The 21,492-nt window shown below is 44.6% G+C and overlaps 1 protein-coding gene across 1 annotated transcript in view; it reads right to left on the bottom strand.

Annotated features, from left to right (window-relative positions):
- The window catches only part of LOC132837064 (cGMP-dependent protein kinase 1-like), an 89,775-nt gene that overhangs the window by 42,036 nt on the left and 26,247 nt on the right, over window positions 1–21,492 (bottom strand). The window contains exons 4-5 of the mRNA XM_060856747.1: window positions 10,751–10,856; window positions 2,369–2,432 (exon numbers count right to left, since the gene is read on the bottom strand). Of these exons, the coding sequence (XP_060712730.1) occupies window positions 2,369–2,432; window positions 10,751–10,856 (170 nt within the window). The remainder of the gene's footprint in view (window positions 1–2,368; window positions 2,433–10,750; window positions 10,857–21,492) is intronic.

The raw sequence follows: 21,492 nt of genomic DNA, 5'->3' as shown, positions 1-21,492 counted from the left end.
TATCATTTATAGTGATAGAGAGTGGGAAGTGTGGATGGAAATCAGTGTCAGGGAGACCTGAAAGTGTCAGCTATGGCTTACCTTTTCAGCTCATTCAACACAATTTGTGACATAAACATGCAGTGTATCCAGTGGAGTGCAGAAGATTGAGGGGCGATCTGATTGAGATGTTTAAAAACACTGAAACATGTTTCGGAGGAGCCTCTCTCTTAATGTCCTGCATTTCAGGCAGTTTTGAAGAAAGAAATCCCTGGTTGCCTCGTGGAAGGCAAAATTAGATACTTGGCCGCATGAGGATTTTAGGGGGGGGGGTGGTGCAAGCAACGAGATTGAAGGAACGATTGAGATGGCAGCAGTTCAGGAAGCCTTTCAGTTTGGCTGGTGGAGGCTCTACAGTCAATGGTACAGTGAGGGGATTGGTGGACCACTACTGGGGGTAGGGATGCAGAGATTAGATTAGATTAAATTAGATTACTTACAGTGTGGAAACAGGCCCTTCGGCCCAACAAGTCCACACCGACCCGCCGAAGCGCAACCCACCCATACCCCTACATTTACCCCTTACCTAACACTACGGGCAATTTAGCGTGGCCAATTCACCTGACCCGCACATCTTTGGACTGTGGGAGGAAACCGGAGCACCCGGAGGAAACCCACGCAGACACAGGGAGAACATGCAAACTCCACACAGTCAGTCGCCTGAGGCGGGAATTGAACCCAGGTCTCAGGCGCTGTGAGGCAGCAGTACTAACCACTGTGCCACCGTGCCGCCCAGATCTTGGAAGGTTTTACAGATAAAGGAGGCTATGACAATCTGGAGGTGGTAACAGAATCTACTGCCTTGCAAGTGGCTCACCCATGATTTGGCTCACTTCAGACTAGCCATTTTTTTGTGTCACATTGAAAAATATACAACAGGAACAAAAATAATCTGACACGAGCAGAAAACACCAAAATGGCACGGGATATCTTAATGGAAGGCTTTTTGTCAAGGTAGACCTGAATTTCAGTTTAAACCTTTAGAACAATCACAGTCTTTGACCCAAAGCGTACACAGACCCAAACCTGAGCAGAGTGAAAATGCTGCACATTATGCAGTGTAATACTCTTGTTTTGCACACATAAGGTCATGCATATACAACAGAATAAATGTCAATATAAGCTAACCGAGAAAACATCACAACAACAGAATCTAATCCCACATCAATGTCAAAACTGTACGCCTGTCGGGGGAGGTAGAAGCACCCAGAGTTGCGCTGCTGTTAACCTCCAACGAACTCTGCACTCCTCACTCGAGCTGGCCCTCCCCATTGTGAACATGAGCCACAACTTTGGGTTTTGACCCATCAGCCACACCGTGGAATGGTGCGGGCGTCAGAAATGTCAGGCACTGCTGGAGACACCCAGCCGGTCTGGCAGTATCGATGAACAGAGAAGCAGGGAGAAAGAGTTAACCTTTCATCAGCTCTCCACGGATATGTCCTGGTCCAGTGAGATTCTGGGTTCCTGTTTCACATTTCCACCCACCGACAAGAGCAAAGTATTCCAATTCCTCAGGCTGGATGATGGACGGATCACCAGGTTTGAGATAGAATGATCAGCTGGATAAACTGGGCAGGATAAATCTGGACTTTTTCCACTCAAATGTAGGAGCCTGAAGTGACTTTAGAGAGGTTTATAAAATCACGAGGGGGGTGAAGATAAGGCGAATGGCAGGTATCTTTTCCCTCTGGTGATGGATTTCAAAACTCGGGGGCACACTTTCAAAGTGAAAGATTTTAAAAAGACACGAGAGCAATTTTCGTTGACACACGTGTGGTTTACAGTTCATGTGTGGAATGAACGTCCAGAGGAAGTGGTGGATGCAGGTACAGTTACAATGTTGAAAAGACATTTACAGGAGTAGAGAAATAAGAAATGTTTGGAGGGATGCGGGCCAAGTGCAAGCTGGGGCGGGATGGGGGGGGGGGGGGAAGGTGGGATTAGTTTAGTTTGAGATTAAGGCCAGTCTGGACTGGTTGGACCAGGGCTGTATGACTCTGTGACCAGCTCTCTCTATCAACCTGTGGTCCACTCTACATCAGGCAAAAATAACTGAGGTCACTGGGGGACTTTTTTTGCGGAAAACACATAAAATGGACAGAGGAAGTTACGAACATTCTTTCACTCATGGTGCTACCCATCTTGATCCCTGAGCCTGTCCTCAGCCACTTCATCAGGGTTCATAAGGACTTCGGCAAGGGGTTTTCTTGCCTGCCAGAATGTTACTGGAAGACGTCAGCCCACGGTATTCCAGAGTTCCCAGTCAAAGAAAGCAACCGAACCTGGGGAGGAAAAGCTGAATGGGATCACGGAACCTCAACCGTACCTCCTCGAGCACATCAGCGAATTTGCTCAGAACTTCCTCCTGAAGATTACGGAAGGAGGGGACACTGCGGAGAGAAAGAGGTTTGTGAGGAGGGTGGTTGAATGAGCGGCAGCAGCACACCCCACAAACTCTCTCATTGCAAGCATGGGACTGCCCGATGACAAGCAGAAAGACGAGGCGCACCATTCACAATCCCACAATTCAAAATTGCCCCTTTCAAAACCGAAACGCTTTTTGCAAATTGTTAACTGCAGAAAAGCAAAGCCAATACCCTGTAACAAATCAATTCCAAGCTTATCGATCTCAGGACTTTTGATTCTCCTCCTGTCAATATCGGAGATCTGCCTCCTCCCTCCAACCAGGATCTTTGTTTAAGCAGGTGAGAGTGAGGACTGCAGATGCTGGAGATCAGAGCTGAAAATGTGTTGCTGGAAAAGCGCAGCAGGTCAGGCAGCATCCTCCTGTTCCTTGGATGCTGCCTGACCTGCTGCGCTTTTCCAGCGACTCATTTTCAGCTCTTTGTTCAAGCAGCTGTGTGGATACTGACAGGAGTGAAGATGGGAGCAAGATGCAGGGTGGAAAGAGAGGGAAAGCAAAACATTTTTGTGAAAAGGCGCAATTAAAGCTGGGAAAAAAAAGTTTGCAAAGAAAATTAAATGTGAAAAACGAACAAACCCGAATAGTTGGTCCGTATTGCCGGGCTGGAATTATTGTTCAGCATGTCAGGGATACTAGCACAGCTCTCTGTCCAACTGTCCATCAGCAGCTGCTGCTGCTGCTCATCCCACTGCATTGTACTGAGGGCTCTATATCAAACTAAAAGGGATGTCAAAGGAGGACTGTGATTTGATTGGCTAATAAGGGCTCTACAGAATTTGAATCTGTGTTAGCTTGAATCTTGTTCATTTACTGGTTACAACTTTCAAAAGTAGGGATACAAAAAAAAGTTAAGAATTAAAACAAATTCAAAACTAACTAAATAAGAATGGAGGGTCAGGTGATGCGTTGTGTTCTGCATGATGTGGGAGCTGATGGACACCATTGTGATTCCCCTGAACCACGTCTGTGGTAAATGTTGGTTGCTGGGACAACTCCAGCTCAGAGTCGATGAGCGAGAGTCTGAGCTTCAAACATTATGACACTTCAGGGAGGGGGACAGTTACCTGGACGCTGTGTTTCAGGAGATAGTCTAAGGGATGTGACTAACTAACTTGAATTGAGTCAGTGGTCAGGGACAGGAAGCTGTGGCTTTGAGTGAGGCAGCTGGAGGGATCCAAGACATGGAGCCTCAGCCCCTGCCCTTTTCCAACAGGTTCAAGAGTTTTACTCCCTGGGTGGATGGGAATGGGGACTTCAGGGAGGATGGAGCTGACTGACCACAAGCACCGTGTTGGAGGGAGCCATTTATGTGGCGGGAGGAGAGACGAGAAATGTTGTTGTAATTGGAGATAGTATAGTTAGAGGTGTCGACCCTATTCTCTGTGACCAGGATCGAGAGTCCCAAAGGACGTGTTGCTTGCCTGGTGCCCGGGATGGGGATATCTCATCTGAGCTGCAGATGAACTTGGAGGGAGAGGATAAAGATTCAGTGGTCATGGTCCACAGAGGTACCAACAACTTAGATTAAATTAGGGCGGAGGTTCTGCTAAGGGAGTATGAACAACTAGGAGGTAATTTAGAAAGCAGAACCAAAAAAAGTAATCATCTTTGGATTACCACCTAAGCCACGAGCTAATTGGCACAGGGTCATTAAGATTAAGCAGGTAAGTGCGTGGCTCAAAGATTGGTGTGGGACACTGGCACAGGCACTGGGGAAGAATGGACCTGTTCCGATGGGACTATCTTCATATGAACCGTGCTGGGACCAGAGTCCAAATGAATCGCACTGTTAGGGCAAGAGACAGGGGTTTTGAACTAAATTGGCGGCAGGGAGAAAGGGTTCAGTTGTCATGGAAATTAGGCAACCCACATTCAAGGAAGAGATGAGAATGCAGAACTCAGGAGAGATTGTTAAAATCTCTAGCACAGATACAATTAGGACCGAGTGTATGGAAAGTGTTAGCAACCAAACTTCAAGCACACCGGACAAACGAATGACAATGAGAAGAGAGAAGGTCAATAGAGGACTGAAAGGGTTATATCTGAATGCACACAGTATAAAGAATAAAGTAAATGAGTTTGTGGTGCAGATTGAAAATGGCAGCAATGACGTGGTAGGCATCACCGAGACACGGCTGCAAGGACATCAGGATTGGGAGCTGAATACTCAAGGATAAATATTCTATCGAAAAGATAGGCAGGTGGGCAGAGGGAGTGGAGTTGTCTTTGCGGTGTGGTGGAGCCCACGAGGGAATATTAGATTTAGAGTGACACAATGAGGCAGACTTGATAAAGGAGCTAACGGTGAAGGAATCCTTTGGAGGCAGTGATCATAATGTGATTGAATTTACTCTGCAATTTGAGAAGGCAGAATCAGAGGTGATAGTATTACAGCTGAACAAAGGCAACTCCAGAGGCATGAGGGAGGAGCTGGGTAGAATTGACTGGGAGAGGAGCCTAGCAGGAAAGACAGTGGAACAGCGATGGCAGGAGATTCTAGGAGTAATTCAGGAGACACAGACTGTAGAGATTCATCCTGAGGATGAGGCAACCGTGGCTGAGTAGGGAAGTCAGTGATAGCATCAAAGCAAAAGAGAAAGCATCTAATGTGGCGAAGGGCAGTGTGAAACCAGAGGATTGGGAAGCTTCCAAAGGGCAACAACAAAAAAAAGAAATAAGGAGGGAGAAGATTAAATATGAGGGTAAGCTAGCCAGTAATATAAAGGAACTCTGTAAGAGTTTCTTTAGATATATAAAGGACAAAAGAGAGGCAAAAGTGGACAGTGGGCACTGGAAATTGACGCTGGAGAGAGTGTAATGGGGAACAAGGAAATGGCTGAGGAACTGAATAATTACTTCACATCATTCTTCACGGTGGGAGACACATGTAATATTCCAAAGATTCAAGAGAGTGAGGGACAGAGCTGAGTATGGTGTCCTTCACCAAGGAGAAGGTGCTAGAAAAACTGAATGGCCTGAAGGTGGATAAACCACCTGAATCAAATGGACTCCACCCCAGAGTTCAAAGGGAGATAGACGAAGAGATAGCGAAGGCGTTAGTGGTGATCTTTCAGCAATTGCTAGAATCAGGTAGGCTCCCATAGGACTGACAAATCACTAACGTGACACGCCTGTTTAAAAAGGGACTAAGACAAAAGATTGAAAATTCCAGTGAGATTAGCCTAACCTTAGCCATTATGAAGGTTGAGATTTCTGAATACTTGGGAGTGCATGGTAAAATAGGGCAAAGTCATCTTGCCTGACAAATATGCTCGAATTCTTTGAGGAAGTAACAAGCAGGTTAGACCAAGGAGAGCCAATGGATGTTATCTACCTGGACTTCAAGAAAGCTTTTGACAAGGTGCTGCACAGGAGGCAACTAAGTAAGATGAAGGCCCATGGTGTCAGAGGCAAAGTGCTAGCATGGATAGAAGCCTGGCAGAAAGCAGAGAGTGGGGATAAAAGGGTCCTTATGAAGATGGTTGCCAGTGACAATTGGTGTTCCACAAGGCTGTGTTGGGACCACAACTTGGCACTTTGTACATTAACCATCTGGATGAAGAAACTCAAGGCATTCTGGCTAAATTTACAGAAGACACAAAGATAGGTGGAGAGACAGGTAGCATTGAGGAGGCGATAGGCTGTAGGATTTGGGCAGGTTAGGACCATGGACAAGGAAGTGGCAGATGGAATGCAACGCGGGAAGGTGTGAGGTCATGTACTTTGGTCAAAAGAATAGAGGCATGGACTAATTTCTAAATGGAGAGAAAAATCTGAAATCTAAAATGCAAAGAGACTTGGGAGATCTAGTCCAGGAGGTTAGAAGGATTGGGGGGGGGGGGGGGGGGGAAATGGGGAATCTAATTGAAACGTACAGAATACTGAATGGCCTGGACAGACTAGATGTTGGGAAGATGCTTCCATTGGGAGGTGAGACTTGCTCCCGATGGCACAGTCTTAGAGTAAAGAGAAGATGTTTTAACATGGAGATAAGGAGAAACTTCTTCAGCCAGAGAGTGGTGAATCTATGGAATTCATCGGCACGGAAGGCTTTGGAGGCCAGGTCACTGAGGATATTTCAGACTGAGATAGGTTGGTTCTTGAATATCAAGGAGATCAAGGGTTATGGAGCGAAAGCGAGAGAATGGGGTTAAGAAATTTATCAGTGATGATTGAATGGTGGAGCAGACTCTGAGTAAATGGCCTAATTTCTGCTCCAATGTCTTGTAGTCTAATAGGTCAGAACCCCTCCTGGACTGAAACACTCGACAGAAATAAAATATAACTTGCAGCTTCCTGTGCAGACTCACACAGCAAACATCTGCGAGTACGGTTCTGTTGAGAGGACTGGATGACATCGAGCAATTGGACAGCACATTCAGCAATTCTGCAGTGTGAATGTTGGCCAGGTTCTCTGCCCATAATATTACCCCACTCCAAACTGAACTCCCGCTCAGCCTGAACTCCTCCAAAAGACTGCTTCTGAGGTCACACTAAATCTCAGGCATCCAGTCGAGGACGGGTGCACAACTGCTTTGATTTTAAAATTCTCATCTTTGTATTCAAATCCTCTTATGACCTTGCATCTCTATGCCTTGGTAGCTTTTCTGCCTTTCAATGCTCTGAGATAACAGGACGGTCACAGCACAGGAGGAGGCCACTCAGCCTATCTGAGCCCATTCCTGCAAGAGCTGCTCAGCTCGTCCCACACCACTGCCCTTTCCGTGCAGCCTCAACAACTTCCTCCTCTTCTGATCATTATCCAAGTCCCCGTTCAAAGTCACAGGGGAATCTGCTTTCATCATGTTCTGGGCAGTGCAGTTCAAATTCAAACCAGTCGCTGTTAAACTATTATTTCTTAATTCCTGTGAGAGTTACTGATCACTTCAATCAGTATCTTCTGGTTTATGTTTCCACAATTTTGGCCTCTTGGGCACCCATGACTGTAATCGCACCAGGTCTGTTTCCACACTGTAGGCAATCTAATCTAAAATAACTGATGGCTGTACCAATCGCAGTCTACAACCAAAGCTCTGGAATTCCTTCCCTTAACCTCTATACATCCCTCTGTTGCTCAATATCCACCTCTTTGAAGAAGCTATTGGTCTTCTGCCTTGAAGGTGTCCAATATTTTTTGTTTCAATCGATGCTTGCGAAGCAGCTCAGGGAAGTTTAAAGCATTTTGTAAATGCAAGCTGTTCATGTTAGAACAACCAATGGCAGTAAATCTGCAGCATGAATTCAGTCATGCATCCTGTGTTGGACTGCAGGGCGAGTCGAAGCATTTCTGTTCTCTATAGCGTGTCACTCCTTGTCCCAGTGAATGCTGCTGTTACATGTAAACCGTTAACAGGAAGAATGCATCCCAAGGCATGTGAAGTGAGTGAACTTTGAACTTTGACCTTGCTTCACATGGACTTCGGAATAAAACGCAAACCTCACAAGATGGATGGGGTGCAAGCAACATTGTGTCCCTAGGATAGCTGCCCATCCATGAGAAACTCAGAATTTGCCTGGTGAGAAAGAGATTTGTTGAGACAGCCTGACCGATCTGTAATGGAAATCCAACTTTGTGTCAAAATGGATGCTGAAACTTTTGTGACAGTCAAAAAAAAACTGTTCTCTTGGGTAAAGCTCCGTTCATATGGATCTTCTCTGTTCTGCCTGTAAGTCACTCGTTAGCCCTTGCCTTCTGTCCAACACTGAAGAATGCGAATGTTTGATTGCAGGGATGCAGACATTTAAAAAAAAAGTTGAAAAGGCAAACAATTGGATTCAAAGTGGAAAGATACAAAAGAAACACTGACTCCTTAAAGTTTCCGAGTAATTGAGGTCTAATGTTCTGGTCAGTTCATGTGTGAGGACAGGTTGCCGAGTCCTGGAGGGTGAGTATGTCTTTGTGTTACTCGATGTACAGGTTGCGTCTCTCTGAGCCACTGCATCTGTGTTTGTTGCTTTATCCTGCCAACACTCGCCCACCTGACCCTGTAAATTTTAGCACTTGTGAAGTGCAAATAATTGGACCTAGAAGTGGAGAATCCACGGGAGTTAGTGCTGAAGTGAAATGGGAACAAGACGGTGGCGTCAAAACCATGGAGTGAGGGCTTTTCCTTCAGATTCCAGTCGCCCTTCCAATCTGCATGATCAGGTGGGAATAAGCAACAGAAAAAAAAACAGATGGCAGACAGGGAAGTTTGGACTGAGTAGTAGGTTTTGAGCTAAGTGTGGGATATAAGGTGTGCCATTATCTATGTTTCAATATCATTTATTTTAGAGTTTCAATTCAAATTAATGACATATGGGTTTTGGTCTCTGTCTGAAGGTGTTTGCTTTAAAAAGCAGGCTGACACAGATAGCTCTTGGAGGAGAATGGGAATTTGTTTTCATTGAGTCTTTTATAAATGTACAAAATAAACAGTTGTGCAATAGGTTTCATCTTAGAAGGTCAGTGAATGATTGTTTTTCCCATTTGGTTAAGGGAAACAGCCGTAACTCGGAAAATGCCTTTGACTTTCTGCTTGGTCAGTTTGCTGAAGTCTTGGCTGAAGTTAGATGTCTCAGACTGTTGAGTCTTGAGAAAGAATAACAGTTGAGAACTGTTAAGAAATAAGTTGAATCTAAGGAGTTTAGTTCGAAAATTCTGAACTGGAAGTGTTTGGTTAAAACCCTGAAGGGGTTATGTGAAACAGAGAAAGTCTAAGATCAGTTGTAGGAAGAAATCAAGAAGAGTATAAAAGGGATTGAAACCACATCAAAGTCAAACCCTGTGCGTGTCAGAGTATGGAATTCTCTGACGTTTCAGGACTGGAAAGAGATGCTATTGGGGTTAAAGAGATTAGAGTTTACCATGCATTTTGAAATCTTTAAACATGTGCCATTTGTAAATAGTTCAGTTTATTCTATTTATCTTCAATTGTTTCAATCGTTCACACTACTCGAGATATAACCAGTTTAAGTTTTAGCAAGACTTCCCTATTTTATCGTCCTTTCCTTTTCAAATGAAGGTCAACATTCATTTGCCTTCCAAGATGCTAGATTTTTGTGATTTCTGCAGCGGACCCCCAAATCCCTCTATGCTGTAGCTTCTTTCAATTTTACTGCATTTAAAATATACTCAGTTCTTCTATTCCTCCTGTCAAAGTACATAACTTAACATTTTTCTATGTTATGTTCCATCTGCAGAGCCTTCACCCGTTCATTTGACCTGTCTCTATCTCTCTGCAGATTCTGTGTTACCCTCCCCACTTGCCTTCCCACCTGATTTTGTCTCATTCACAACATGGCGACAGAGTGTTCACTTTGCTCATCCATATGTACTGTGAATAACTGTGGCCCCAGTTCTGATCCTTGTGGCACTCTGCTAGTTACCACATTATCCTGACTTGCAGATGTAGGGTTGCTCCTTCAGTGCTACTGGGTGAAATTGCCTCCCTCACTGCGCTGTGGGCGGGTGCATCTAAACACATGGACAGCTGGCTCACCACCACTTTCTCAAAGGAACGGAAGGAAGGGGAAACAAATGCTGGTTGAGCCAACATCACTCCCATCCAGTGAATATTAAAATGATGGCCAGAAAGACAGAACAATGGGCAGGGGAGCAGAAAGGAGAATTGAAGGGTGACAGAGGACAGAACAGGGTGAGCATCCATGGGGATGGGAGACACCAGGCCTGGTGGTTTTGCTCAGGTTATGTTTGAAAAAATGCACTGGACATGCCGAGGCTTTTCCAAGGTGACGTTGTTCCTCAGCCTCTCCTGAATACCATTTACCCAATTCTCAAGGTACACCATGGACCCTCCATAATAAATCAGTGTGATCAGACACATGATGCTCCTTAAAAGCCCACTAAGGGGCAACTGGTCACACAGCGGGTGGTGCGTGTATGGAATGAGCTGCCAGAGGAGCTGGTGGAGGCTTGGACAATTACAACATTAAAAGACATCTAGGAAGGGTTTAGAGGGGCGAAGCAAATGGGACTAGGTTAGCTTAGGATTAGTGGTCAGCACGGTGGAGTCGGACCACTGTGCAACTTTACGACTCAATGTGATTCCACATCAAGTCTTGTTTGGAAATACTCCCCATGAAGGGGACCTTTCATGAAGTCAAAGGGATTACAGAAATGCAAATCTTCGCTGTTTCAATCGCTTGGAACCTGACACTGAATCAAACTGAATTTAAATGTCAGATGGCTCTGACAAGAGGGAAGAAACTCCAGACCTTTACTCTGCAATTGAGCGTGGCGACACAAGGAACAGGAGATGGAGTTAGGAAGTGGACAGTTACCTTTTGAGAAGTTCCATATGCTCAGCGTGTTTAATCAACCCCGTTCGCATCATAATTGTTTGGAAACATTGCCGATCGATGGCCCAGAGCTTGATGTTAGTGAGGGCTGCATGGGGAAAAAAATTAAGCGCACATTTATAAAAGAATTTCTCCCATCTATTTTTTTCTACGTATGATGGGGTACTGCAAACATGGCTGTACTATCTCAGAAAACTATAAGCTTTTTCAAAGATCCTCCAACATTTATTACACCCTGTAGTCATTAAAACTACCCAATTTGGAAGTCTTGCCTGGTTTAGAAGTTATTAAACCAGACAAGAAGGGACTGCGATGAATTGATCTTCCTCGATGAAACCTGCTTACAAATAATTTTAGCCAAAGTAAAGAGTATCTTGAACATCGAGGATCACTGTTGGGTGTATTCAGGAGAAAACAATTATGGTCTCGCAGGCCCCAGAGAAATCTGATTCTGAAATCATTCGTGCCTCTCTCTTTAAGAACTTTTATCAGGAGCAGATGTGAAGATGAGGAAATATTTTAAAGTTTTAGATCTTTAAAATGCACTAGATTGCTTTCGACATAGTTTACTTAATGTTAGATTTCTCTGATGGAGTAATGTTACTTTTCTCAATTTATTTTTTTTACTAACATGTAACTTTTTAATAAATGAGCATTGGGCGGCACGATGACACAGTGGTTAGCACAGCTGCCTCACAGCGCCAGGGACCCGGGTTCAATTCCCACCTCGGGCGACTGTCTGTGTGGAGTTTGCACATTCTCCCCATGTCTGTGTGGGTTTCCTCGCACAGTCCAAAGATGTGCAGGTTAGGGTGAATTGGCCATGCTAAATTGCCCGTAGTGTTAGGTACATTAGTCAGGGGTAAATGCAGGGAATAGGTCTGGGTGGGTTGCTCTTCGGAGGGTTGGTGTGGACTTGTTGGGGCCTGTTTCCATACTGTAGGAAATCTAATCTAATCAATGCATTCAAAATTAATTTCCATTTAGAATAAGTGAAAAATAAAGTCAAATGATTCACTCATACTCCCCCTTGTGCCAATCCGACAATATCCACTCACACAGCACCTTTGACACAGTAAACCATCCCAATCTGCTTCTCAACATTTGACACCAAGCCATTTAAGGGAATCTTTGGGCAGATGGCCAAACGCTTCATCAGGGAGGTTGGTTTTAAGTCATGAGTTGGAGGAGGAAGGAGAGAGGCGAACAGATTTACAGCGGGAATTTCAGATCTTCAATCCCAGATGCAAAAGGTTAATTGATTCTTAACTGACAAAGCACAAGAGGCTGGAATTTGTGGACCAGAGAGATCTTGGGCGGGTTGTACGGCTACAGGAGGTTTGGGAGGGCATATGAAACCATGGAATAAGACGATCAAAATGGAGGCATTTCCCGATCAGAAACAAATGTTGATTTATTGAACACTGAAGTGCTTATTTGAACGGAACATGGTGAGTGTTCAGAATGCCCAGTAGTAATCATTAAACTATAAGACGTAAGAGCAGAAGTTACGCCATTCAACCCATCAAGTCTGCTCCACCATTGAACAAAGGCTGTCATGTTTCGCAACCCCATTGTCCCACTTTCTCCCCATCACCATTGATCACTTTGATAATCAAGAACCTATCGATCTCGGCCTTAAATTTACTCAATGACCTGGCCTTCACAGCCTTCTGTGGCGGTGAATTCCTTCAATTCACCACTCTCTGACTGAAGAAGTTTCTTCTTATCTCTGTTCTAAAATGTCTCCTCTTCACTCTAAGGCTATGCCCTCGGGTCCCAGTCTCTCCTACCAACAGAAACATCTTCCCGACATCTGCTCTGCACAGGCCGTTCAGTATTCTGAAAGTTTCAAACCTCCATCAAATATTGACCCAGAGTGCTCAAAGGTTCCTCCTATGGTAAGCTCTTCATTCCTGGGACATCCTTCCTGAGACATGGAGCCCAAAACTGCGTACAATACTCAAAATATGGCCTGACTAGAGCCTCAGAAATATATCCCAGCTTTTATATTCAAGACCTCTCAAAATAAATGCCATCATTGCATTTGCCTTCCTAACTACTGACTCAACCTGCATGCTTACCTGGACAGCATTCTGGACTAAAACTCCCAAGTCGCTTTGTACTTTAGACCTCTGAATGTTCTCCCCATTGAGAAAATAGTCTATGCCTCTCTTCTTCCTACCAAAGTGCATGACCCCACACTTTCCCAAGTTGTATTCAATCTGCCACTTATTGGCCCACTCTCCCAACCTATCCAAATCATTCTGCAGCCTCCCCAACTCCTCAATGCTACCCGTCCCTCCACCTATCTTTGTATCACCCATAAACTGAGCCAGAATGCCTTGAGTTCCTACATCGAGATTGTTAATGTATAAAGTGACAAGTTGTGGTCCCAATATTGACCCTTGTGGAACACCATTCGTTACTGGCTGCCATTCTGAGAGAAAAAAAGACTTTTATTCCAACTCTCTGCTTTCTACCAGATAGCCAAGCTTTTATCCATGCTAGTATCTTGTCTCTAACACCATGGGACATTATCCTACTTAGCAGCCTCTTGTGCGGCACCTTGTCAAAGGCCTTCTTGAAATCCCGGTAGATAACGTCCATTGGGTCTCCAATCCAGAATCTGGTTTCCAGCATCTGCAGTCATTGTTTGTACCTCGTTGATTTTAACCCTACTGCGAATCCTCTTACAAGGATGCCTGCCTTGAAGATGTTTTCCTCCTCTCTCGACAAGAATCTCAGGGAGTCCCTCTCCCACCACAACTCCCAGCTCATTTCCTCTGCCCTGACTCTATGTTACTTTCTCCCCACCCCCACCCTCCTCTAGCTTATCTCTCCACGCTTCAGGCTCTCGGCCTTTATTCCTGATGAAGGGCTTTTGCTGCTCCTTGGATGCTGCCTGAATTGCTGGGCTCTTCCAGCACCACTAATCCAGAAAGATGCTCGATACTTTGTCAAAGAATTCCAGCAGATTTGTCAGGCATCACCTCCCCTTGATGAAACCATGTTGACTTTACCCTATTTTACCTCACACTTCCAAGTATTCAGAAATCTCATCCTTCACCATCAACTCTAAAGTCTTACCAATGATTGAGGTTAGGCTAATTGGCCTGTCATTGTTATGGACTACCTTAAGTTGATGGAGAATGAAAGACTTTCAGAAATGCATTGGTCAAATGATCACAAAGAAATAGATAAGGGCTTCAACAGCAAATGAGCTGAGGCACGTGTTATGGACCAGACCAAACCCCCTCAATATATTTTAAAGGTATCCGAGACCCTAACATTTTCTTATTTTAAGTTAGATATGAAATATCATGCTTCCAATGCATTGCAACTGGTCAAACGATTCAAAATGTAACAGAACACAATTCATTTAAACATTTCAGTTAAAACATAAACAAAAGGAAGAGGAATTTAGAATAACTTAACAAGTGGAAAACTTAACCGAATAATAGATCTAGTATCTATTACTAATTAACTGTTCCAATGTAGTAACATCCCATAAACACACTCTTTGGCTAAAAGGCAAATTCAGTCATTAATTCTCAAATGCAGTTCTCCATTCCAGGAGGAAAAAGAAACATCAAGAGAAAATTTAGAGAAAGGTAGCAGCTGGGAGAAATTTACTCAAGCTTCCAGCTGCTTTCAGACTCCTAAGGCTTCTGCTCAAAACTAAACCTAAAAAAACAAACTCAAAAGTAGAAAGATTGGTTTGTGAGAGCTGGCCACACCCAGACTGCTCCATTGTTCCAACTTGGGGGGGAAAAAACCCAAGGGCTCACAAATTGTTTACTTTCTTAGAGACAGCTCAGCACCTCTGCCTTACAACCTCTCTTCAAAAAAAAAATAGCCTCTTAAAGTGACAGCATCGTCACATGTGGTCAGAGGCAAGCCACACTGAAGCTGATCAGAAATAGTGAGGAAAGTGGTCAAAGAAAACATGTAAATACCTTCAGAATTGGATTGAAGGATGGCGCTGGTGGAGGAGAAAAATTAGATTTGGCCAGGCACACGGATAGCTCATCGTCTTGCTCCTATCCAATAGGTCAAATATGAAAGTGGACCTGGAAAATGGAGAGCTGTATTTCCGACCCCTTCCTGACATGGAGACGTGACTTAGGAAAACTTTGGACTTCTTTCTCAAAGTTTCCCTCAAAAGCTTGGCACACTGATCCCCTTGCTCCGCAGAAGGTGCAGCAAAGCAAGTACTATCACGATGGTAATGCAAGCCATCAATGTTTGCGATAGGTCAGGGCAGGGCCAGCACAAACCTTGTGGAGAGACACAATCCGAGTCCAAATCAAACTAATTTGTATTTCGGGTTGTTCCTCTGGATCTGGCTGCTTTTGTCCCAGACGATCAAGAGCTGCAGGCTAACCTCAAGATTAAAGGAGTGATAGAATGCATGAATTTTCAATGCTCTTCACCTTCAAACGGTAAATAAAATCAGATCGTGTGTAAATTCTGCTCAGACTCACAACTGAGACAGACTCACATGAAACTAGTTCAGGATGAGTTATTGATGAAGCCCCGAGACAACTCCTCACCTTCAGCTGAAGACTGACCCATTCTTTCCTGTCAGCACCCATTAGATGGTTCTACCTTTCAGTCTCTCCATTATTAAATTGTACACGATCTGCAACTAGATGTTTTGCCTTAAAGGAGGAGTTCTAAATATCTGCACTTTTTCAGACTTCAAATAAATGTCAGCAGATTCATGTATTTTTATTCAAGTTTAATCTGCCAGTTAAGATACAGACAACGTCACAGAAAAGGATGTGGCCATTCAGCCCTATTCTGCCACTTAATTGAAGCACCTTCATTCCATTGACCTGAAATGGATTTATTTGGTTCCGTAACTATAAATAACTAATAAAACTTACCATTCACGAAATCAGGTCATTTGGTCCACCTCGCCTGATTATATGGATAAAGCAGCCAAGTCCACAGGAGCAACAGGAATATAAATCAGTTTGCCTTGGAATCTGATCAAGTCTGTCCACAGAGGTCTGTGTTGCCCCTGGCCTTCATACATCACAGTCTAAGGCAGGGCTGAAACATTCCATTCGACAAATCCCTCGAAATATCTTTTGCTTTTTTTGACAATCACCTTGAACGTGTGCCTTCACGTCCGCGTTCCCTCCGCCAGTTGCAATTGCTTTTCCCCATCTACTCTGTTCCGAACCCTCATGATTTTGAAGCCCTTGGCTGAATCTCCTCTCAATCCTCCCTGAGCAAAAAAGCACCCCCCGGCTTCTCTGAGCTGATCACAGAACTGAAGTCCCTCATTTGTTTGTACACCCTCTCTCATGTCTTTGCATCCTATCCAAAATGTGGTGCCCAGCACTGCACTTCATTCATCTAATTACATTGCAGTATATCACAGATGCATTTTTAAAACACTTTCTCATCTATTTGCTCCCTTCAACGATTTGTGAAAATATGCTCTTTGATCTTCTCCTTTAGATTTGTTTACTTTATTTGAGGTTGCTTTCCTCTCATGAGGTTCCCAAAATGCATCACTTCACATTTCTCTGCATTAACTTTCATCTGCACACGATTGCCCAAGCACGAATCTCAGGTTTTTTTGCAGTCCATCACTATCTTTCCCACAGTTCACAAAATCTCCAAGTTGTGTTTCTGTCGACAATATTTTGAACTGGAGTACTGCACACCCAAATCATAAGCACCAAAAATCTTGAGGTGAAAAATGTTATTCAGAAGCAGGCACCGGGCTGTCAAGTTGGTATCTTAACCAGCAGTTTAGTGATTGCGAAGTCAAGCATGTGACTTGAGCAATGTCCAGCGCGACTGACCCAAACAACGAGCCAGGTAATAACATCAGCCAGTTTTAGCTGGGCGAGTCCTTCATCCTCCTTGGCTCGGAAACAAATTATCCCTACACCACATATACATTGTCCATTTCAATGCTCTTGCCTATTGACCTGATCTGCAATTGAATCACAGAGGACAATAAGAATCTGCCAAACGACAGTCAGGACTACAGATGACTACACTGTCGATCATCTCCTTTTGCATCAACAGTTTTATTTCAAATCATTGAAAGCAAAGTTGAGAGCGCAGTTCATATCTTATTTTTAATTCACTCATAGGATGTGTTTGGACCAGTATTTATTTCTCAGAGGGAAGCTTAGAGTCAACCACATGTAGGCCAGACCAGGTAAGGATGGTAGTGTCCTTCCCTGAAGGATGTGGCTGAACCAGATAGGTTTTTCTGACAATCAACAATGGATTCACAGTCATTGTTAGACTCTAAGTTCCAGATTTTTATTGAATTCACAATCCACCATCCCAAGTCCTCCAAACATTAGCTGTATTGCTAGATTAATAGTCCAGCGATGGAATGAGCTGCCAGAGGAAGTGGTGGAGGCTGCTACAATTGCAACATCTAAGAGGCATTTGGATGGGTATATGAATAGGAAGGGTTTGGAGGGATATGGGCTGGATGCTGGCAGGTGGGACTAGATTGGGTTGGGATATCTGGGTCGCATGGACGGGTTGGACAAAGGGTCTGTTTCCCTGCTGTACATCTCTATGACTCTGACTCTGTGTCGTCTGAGAGCAAGGAAAGTTCTGATAAACTTGCATAAAACACTGTTCTGGTCTTGACTGGAGTGATGTGTCCACCCTAATTCAGGAAGACTGTGAAGGCATTGGTGAGGGTGGAGAAAGGATTCTTGCCAATGGTTCCAAGGGCTGAAAAACCTCAGTTGCATAGGCAGGCTGATGAACTCGGGACTACGTTAGTCAGAGAGTCATACAACATGGAAACAGACCCTTCGGGCCAACCAGTCCATGCCAAACAGTCCCACCTGCCTGCTCCTGGCCCACATCCCTCCAAACCTCTCCTATTTATGGATCCATCCAATCGTAATTGTACCCACATCCACAACCGCCTCAGGAGGTTCACTCCTCCCCTGTGTAAAAAATGTGCCCGTTACATCTTTTTGAAATCTATCTCTCCTCTCACCTTCAAAATGTGCCTCTTAGATATCAGAGTCATCAAGTCCTCCAGCATGGAGACAGGCCCTTTGGCCCAAACTGATCCATGCTGACCAACAGGTCAGTCCACCCTAACCCCATTTCCCTGCAGTTGGCCCATAACCTGTTAAACCTTTCCTATCCTTGTATTTGTCCAAATGCCTTTTAAATGTTGGTAATGGCCCTGCCTCAACCTCTTCCGCTTTCCATTTTGTACCACCCTCTGTGTCAAAAAGTTGACCCTCAGGCTCTCCTTTATTCACTCCCCTCTAACCTTAAGCTGATGTTCTCTAATTCTTGATTCCCCAACTCTGAGTGCATTCACCTTATCCAGGCCTCTCATGATCTTATACACCTCCATAAGGTCCCCCCTCGGTCTTCTTTGCTCTAAAGAAAAAGTCCTAGCTTGTCCAGCCTCCCTCTGTAACTCAGACCCTTGAGTCCTGGCAACATCCTTGTAAATTTCTTCTGCACTCTTTCCAGTTTAATAACATCCTTCCTACAACACGGTGACCAGCACTCAACACAATCCCCAAAGTATGGCCTCACCAACATCCTGTATAACTGCAGCCTAACTTCCCAACTTCTATACTCAATGCCCTGACTGATGAAGGCCAGTGCGCCAAAAGTTGCCTTCACTGCCCTGTCTACCTGTGGCTCCACTTTCGGAGAACTGTCGATCTGAACTCCAAGATCCCTCTGTTCCACTACACTCCTTAAGGCCCTGCCGTTCACCATGAAACTCCTACCTTGATTTGACTTTCCAAATGCAAGACCTCATACTTATCCATATTAAATTCCGTTTGCCATTTATCAGCCCACTTCCCCAGCTCCAACCCGAGGCACTGCACTCATCACAGGCCTCCTGTCCTACAAACATCTTTCCATTTTTACCCTCGGTTTCCTCCCATCAAGCCAACTGCGTTTCCAATTTTCCAGCTTGCCCTGGATTCCATGCGATCTAACCTTCCAGAGCAGCCTATGATGTAGAACCTTATCAAAGGCCTCCCTGAAATCCAGAGAGATGACATCCACTGCTTTACCCTGGTCAACCTTCCAGGTCACTTCCTCAGAGGATGCTAACAAATTGATGAGGCATGATCTGCCACTCACAAAGCTGTGCTGACGACTCCTCATCAAACCCTGTCTTTCCAAATACTTGTATATCTTATCCCTCAGAATCCTCTCAAGTAATTTACTCACCAGAGACGTTAAACTTACTGGTCTATAGTTCCCAGGCTTTTCTTTGCAGCCCTCCTTGAATAATGGCACAACATTAATTACCTTCCAGTTTTCTGGGACCTCACTGTGGCTGTAAAAATCTCAGCCAGGGTCCCCGCAATTTCTTCTCTACCCTCTTGCAGTGTTCTTGAATCTATCTGGTCAGGACCAGGAGATTTATCCACCTTCATACATTCTAATACATCCAATATCTCTTCTCCTGTGATATGGACTGTCCCCAGGATGTTACCACAAAGTTTCCCAAGTCTTCATGTCTTTCTCCATGGCAAACACAGAGGAGAAACATTCACTGAGAACAATGCCCTTGAAACTCCCCTTCTTGGGGAAAAGACAACTACCTTCAACTCAATCTATACCTCCTATTATTTTATAAAGTTTTATCAGGCCACCTCTCAATCTCCTATGCTCCAGTGAAAAAGGTCCCAGCCTTCCACATTGGGCAACATCCCGATAAATCTCCTCTGAACCCTCTCCAGTTTGATAATATTCTCCCTATAACTGGGCAACCAGAATCGGACATAGTGCTCCAGAAGAGACCCCACCAACGTCCTGTACAAACTCCTGAGGACTTGAAAGTCACTAAAAGTCAGGGCGGCACGGTGACTCAGTGGTTAGCACTGTTGCCTCACAGCGCCAGGGACCCGGGTTCAAATCCTGCCTCAGGCAACTGTCTGTGTGGAGTTTGCACATTCTCCCCTGTGTCTGCCTGGGTTTCCTCCGGGTGCCCTGATTTCCTCCCACAATCACAAAGATGTGCAGGTTAGGTGAATTGGCCAAGCTCAATTGCCCATTAGTCAGGGGTGAATATAGGGGAATGGGTCTGGGTGGGTTGCTCTTTGGAGGGTCGGTGTGAACGTGTTGGGCTGAAGGGCCTGTTTCCACACTGTAGGGAATCTAATCTAAAAGTCCAAGCAGAGTAGAGAGATCAACTGTTCCCTCTGGCAGAAGGATTGAGACGCAGAGGGGACTGATTAAAGGTGAGCGATTAAAGAAGCAATGGTGACATAGAAAAACATTTTCACCCACCAAGTAGCTAGGATCTGCTGCGTGCTGCATGAGAGTGTGGTTCAAATAGGTTCAACTGAGACTTTCAAGAGGGAGTTAGACATTGATGTGAAAAGGAAAAGAATACACAGGGATTTAAGGGAAAAGCAGGGGAGTAAATCACTCCTTCGGAGGGTCAGTACAAATGTGACAGGCTGAATGGCCTCCTTCTGTGCGGTAACATTACGTCACCTTGGACAAATTACCTGGACAGAAAACAATTCTCTCTGTCCCGTCACACGCCAGCATCTGACTGCACAGCCTCATCAGGACATAGGCATTAAGCTGCTGGTTGGATCCAAGATTGAAACAGGGACTATCTGGGGGTTGAGCTCATTTATTAAAGGAATCTCAGCATCTGAACGGCACTTAATGAGGGTCCAGTTCCAATGAGAATGAGCGTTGACAACAGGACTCTCACTTCAAGAGCTTGCTGTTTTTAATAGGGCTTTAATTTTCAGTTTTGGAGCAGGGATATCCTCTCAATCCTCCAGCTGACAAAGAAATCAATCCAACAGGGCTTAAGGGCGTGCGTAACCTTTTAAAAATGTCCATATGATTAAATATCCTTATATTAACAATTCCTCTGAGACAGGGGTCCTGAAAGGGGAAATGTCACAGCCCTCATGGCTTAAGTCCAGACCTAACTCTTGTTCACTGAGTTCTCACTGTCTCCAGCTGTCACCCTGCTGTGCATATTCAGACAAAGGTTGGAAACGGCTGTTCAGTGCCAGGATGCTGGATTTTCCTGTTGGAATTTCTGGCCTTGTTGGTGAGCGTGCAGCAGTTTTGCTGTCCGTTGGCAACAGAAGTGCCACAAACGCCGCAAAGGTCAGTGGGATTTTCCAAAGCCTTTGTTCGGCGGTACGTCACTTGTGGCTTAACCCTGTACATCTTCCTGAGAGACAAGTCCACGACATGCACTGGATTCTAACTTGCAGATACTTGACCAGTCCAAACATTTAACAACCATCAGCTCAATGAAAGAATCGTTTCCATGGAAACCCATAATATCTATTTCTGGAGAGACCATTACGCAAGTCGAATCTCAGATAAAGTCACACCAGCTTAGAAAAAATAATCAGCATTATTAAGGCCAGGGCAAAAGGCAAATTCAGTTACTTGGCACACACAAAGAGGGATAATTGGGTTAACAAAGATTTCACATTCAGTATGAAAAATAGAAACCAGTGAAGAGTGTCTTTCATTGCTTTAATTCCCTCTGATGAGTGGCTCTTGAAGCAGTGATCTGGCTTAGAGGAACAACACAAAATTGCCCTTTTTCTTAATGCGCCGCACAAATTGTTAGTCATTTTTGCTCTATCAGCAGGAAGGGACCAGTCAACTGTGGGGCTCCTGCAATCACCACTGTCAGGAATTGATGAGGGAAGAAAGATGACCAGGCCAGAGGGCTGCTCTCTCATTAC

This window comes from Hemiscyllium ocellatum, chromosome 48 (assembly GCF_020745735.1).
Source record: "Hemiscyllium ocellatum isolate sHemOce1 chromosome 48, sHemOce1.pat.X.cur, whole genome shotgun sequence".
NCBI classification, from domain to species: domain Eukaryota; kingdom Metazoa; phylum Chordata; class Chondrichthyes; order Orectolobiformes; family Hemiscylliidae; genus Hemiscyllium; species Hemiscyllium ocellatum.
This window is presented reverse-complemented; position numbering and strand designations above follow the sequence as displayed.